The sequence below is a fragment of the Eurypyga helias genome, unplaced genomic scaffold (assembly GCF_000690775.1).
Source record: "Eurypyga helias isolate BGI_N326 unplaced genomic scaffold, ASM69077v1 scaffold15203, whole genome shotgun sequence".
NCBI classification, from domain to species: Eukaryota; Metazoa; Chordata; class Aves; order Eurypygiformes; family Eurypygidae; genus Eurypyga; species Eurypyga helias.
In genome coordinates this window covers 12,637-14,024 of record NW_010240786.1, presented here as the reverse complement: position 1 = coordinate 14,024, position 1,388 = coordinate 12,637, and the positions used below count along the sequence as shown (strand labels likewise).

The 1,388-nt window shown below is 60.2% G+C and overlaps 1 protein-coding gene across 1 annotated transcript in view; it reads right to left on the bottom strand.

The window, feature by feature from the left end:
• Positions 1-1,388, bottom strand: part of NCOR2 (nuclear receptor corepressor 2) — a gene marked incomplete at both ends in the record, with an annotated part of 27,828 nt that overhangs the window by 15,888 nt on the left and 10,552 nt on the right. Inside the window, one exon of the mRNA XM_010148566.1 lies at positions 596-746. Coding sequence (XP_010146868.1) covers positions 596-746 — 151 coding nt within the window. The remainder of the gene's footprint in view (positions 1-595; positions 747-1,388) is intronic.

Genomic DNA, 1,388 nt, shown 5'->3' with positions numbered 1-1,388 from the left:
GGTGGGTCTTTAGCGTCCCTTTCCCCCCAAACCAGTCTGTGATTCCCTGATTCTGCAGGACCCTTCTGCCTGCAGGACTGGTGACAGGGCCTGGGCTGCCAGGCAGGCTAAAAGGGATGCTTTGCCCTGGGAAGGGCTGCAGCCGCCGTGGGGAGAGGGCAGGCGGTTCAGGCAGCACAGCAGCCGACCAGAGATACCTGTGAGTGCAGCTGAGGTCAGGATGTGCCCCTCAGCCATCCCCAAACTCAACCGAGAAGTGACACACGAGGACACAGGCCAGCGCGCACGCCGGTCCGTCACCCCGGGAGGACTTGGAACTGCGGTGTCTGTAGCTCAGCTCTGCAGGCGAGGGGCGCCCAGCCCATCGTGGAGGGCAGAGACCCCAACCACAGCCCCATTGTGCCCCTGTGCTCTGGCAAAGCCACCTCCAAGGTGAGATAACCCCACGGGACAGAGGGAAACCCAGCTGGGTTGTGGACAAGGAGGCGCGGGAAGGGAGGGAAATGACGCTGGAAGACTTTCCCTAAATAGCTCCTGACTCCCAGCCGTGGCGGCACAACCCCCTGCCATAAAAAGGCAGAGGATCACGACTCACCCTCGTAGGACAGCACGTGGCCTTTCTTCCCTTCGTAGATGACATGGCCTTTGGGCATGGCATCCTCCCTCGCCTTCTCTGCTCTGCTGGGGCTGTCTTCTCCGATTATCCGGGTGATGGTTCCTTTGTACAGCACTTCTGCCGGGGTGCCCTTGGAAAGCCACCAAGATCCATATTTAACAGCGTCACAAGCAATTAAGGGAGCGCGCGCAGGGGGACAGGCTGTTCCCCACGGGAGCTGAGCGTCTGGCCTCCGCTTCCTGGTGCGGCCAACGGCGAGGGACCTGCAGCTTAATTATTGATAAGGACGATAACGAGGAGCGGTAAAAAGGTAGGTGATCTGCACAAGGCTGCTGGGAAGAGGCTGGGGGGAGGACAGAGCTGACCTCCAGAGTGCAACTCCATTGCCCTGCATGATTCAGAGGAAGCTACCCAGCTCACTTCCACCCCACAGGTTTGGGGGGACAGGGTGGTGCCCCCCTCGGGACCCCTCGGTGATGGCAGGGACTGCCTACACGTTAGCTCTTCCCTGCAGCCTGTTTTCCAAGCCTGGTACAGGAGCCATGGAGATAGAATCATAGAATGGTTTGGGTTGGAAGGGACCTTAGGAGAGCTGCCTGTGTGCGGGAGATGGCGGGTGTCAGCAGGAGCGGTCCGGCAGCAGGTCGGGAAGCGAAGCCTGTGGTTAGCTATCCAACAGTTGGGATCAGGCTCCTCACACAAGCTGGTGTGAACTGAGACCTCTGCTTCCCTGGAAGCACCCACGGACACCGCTGACAGTCACCTGCACCTC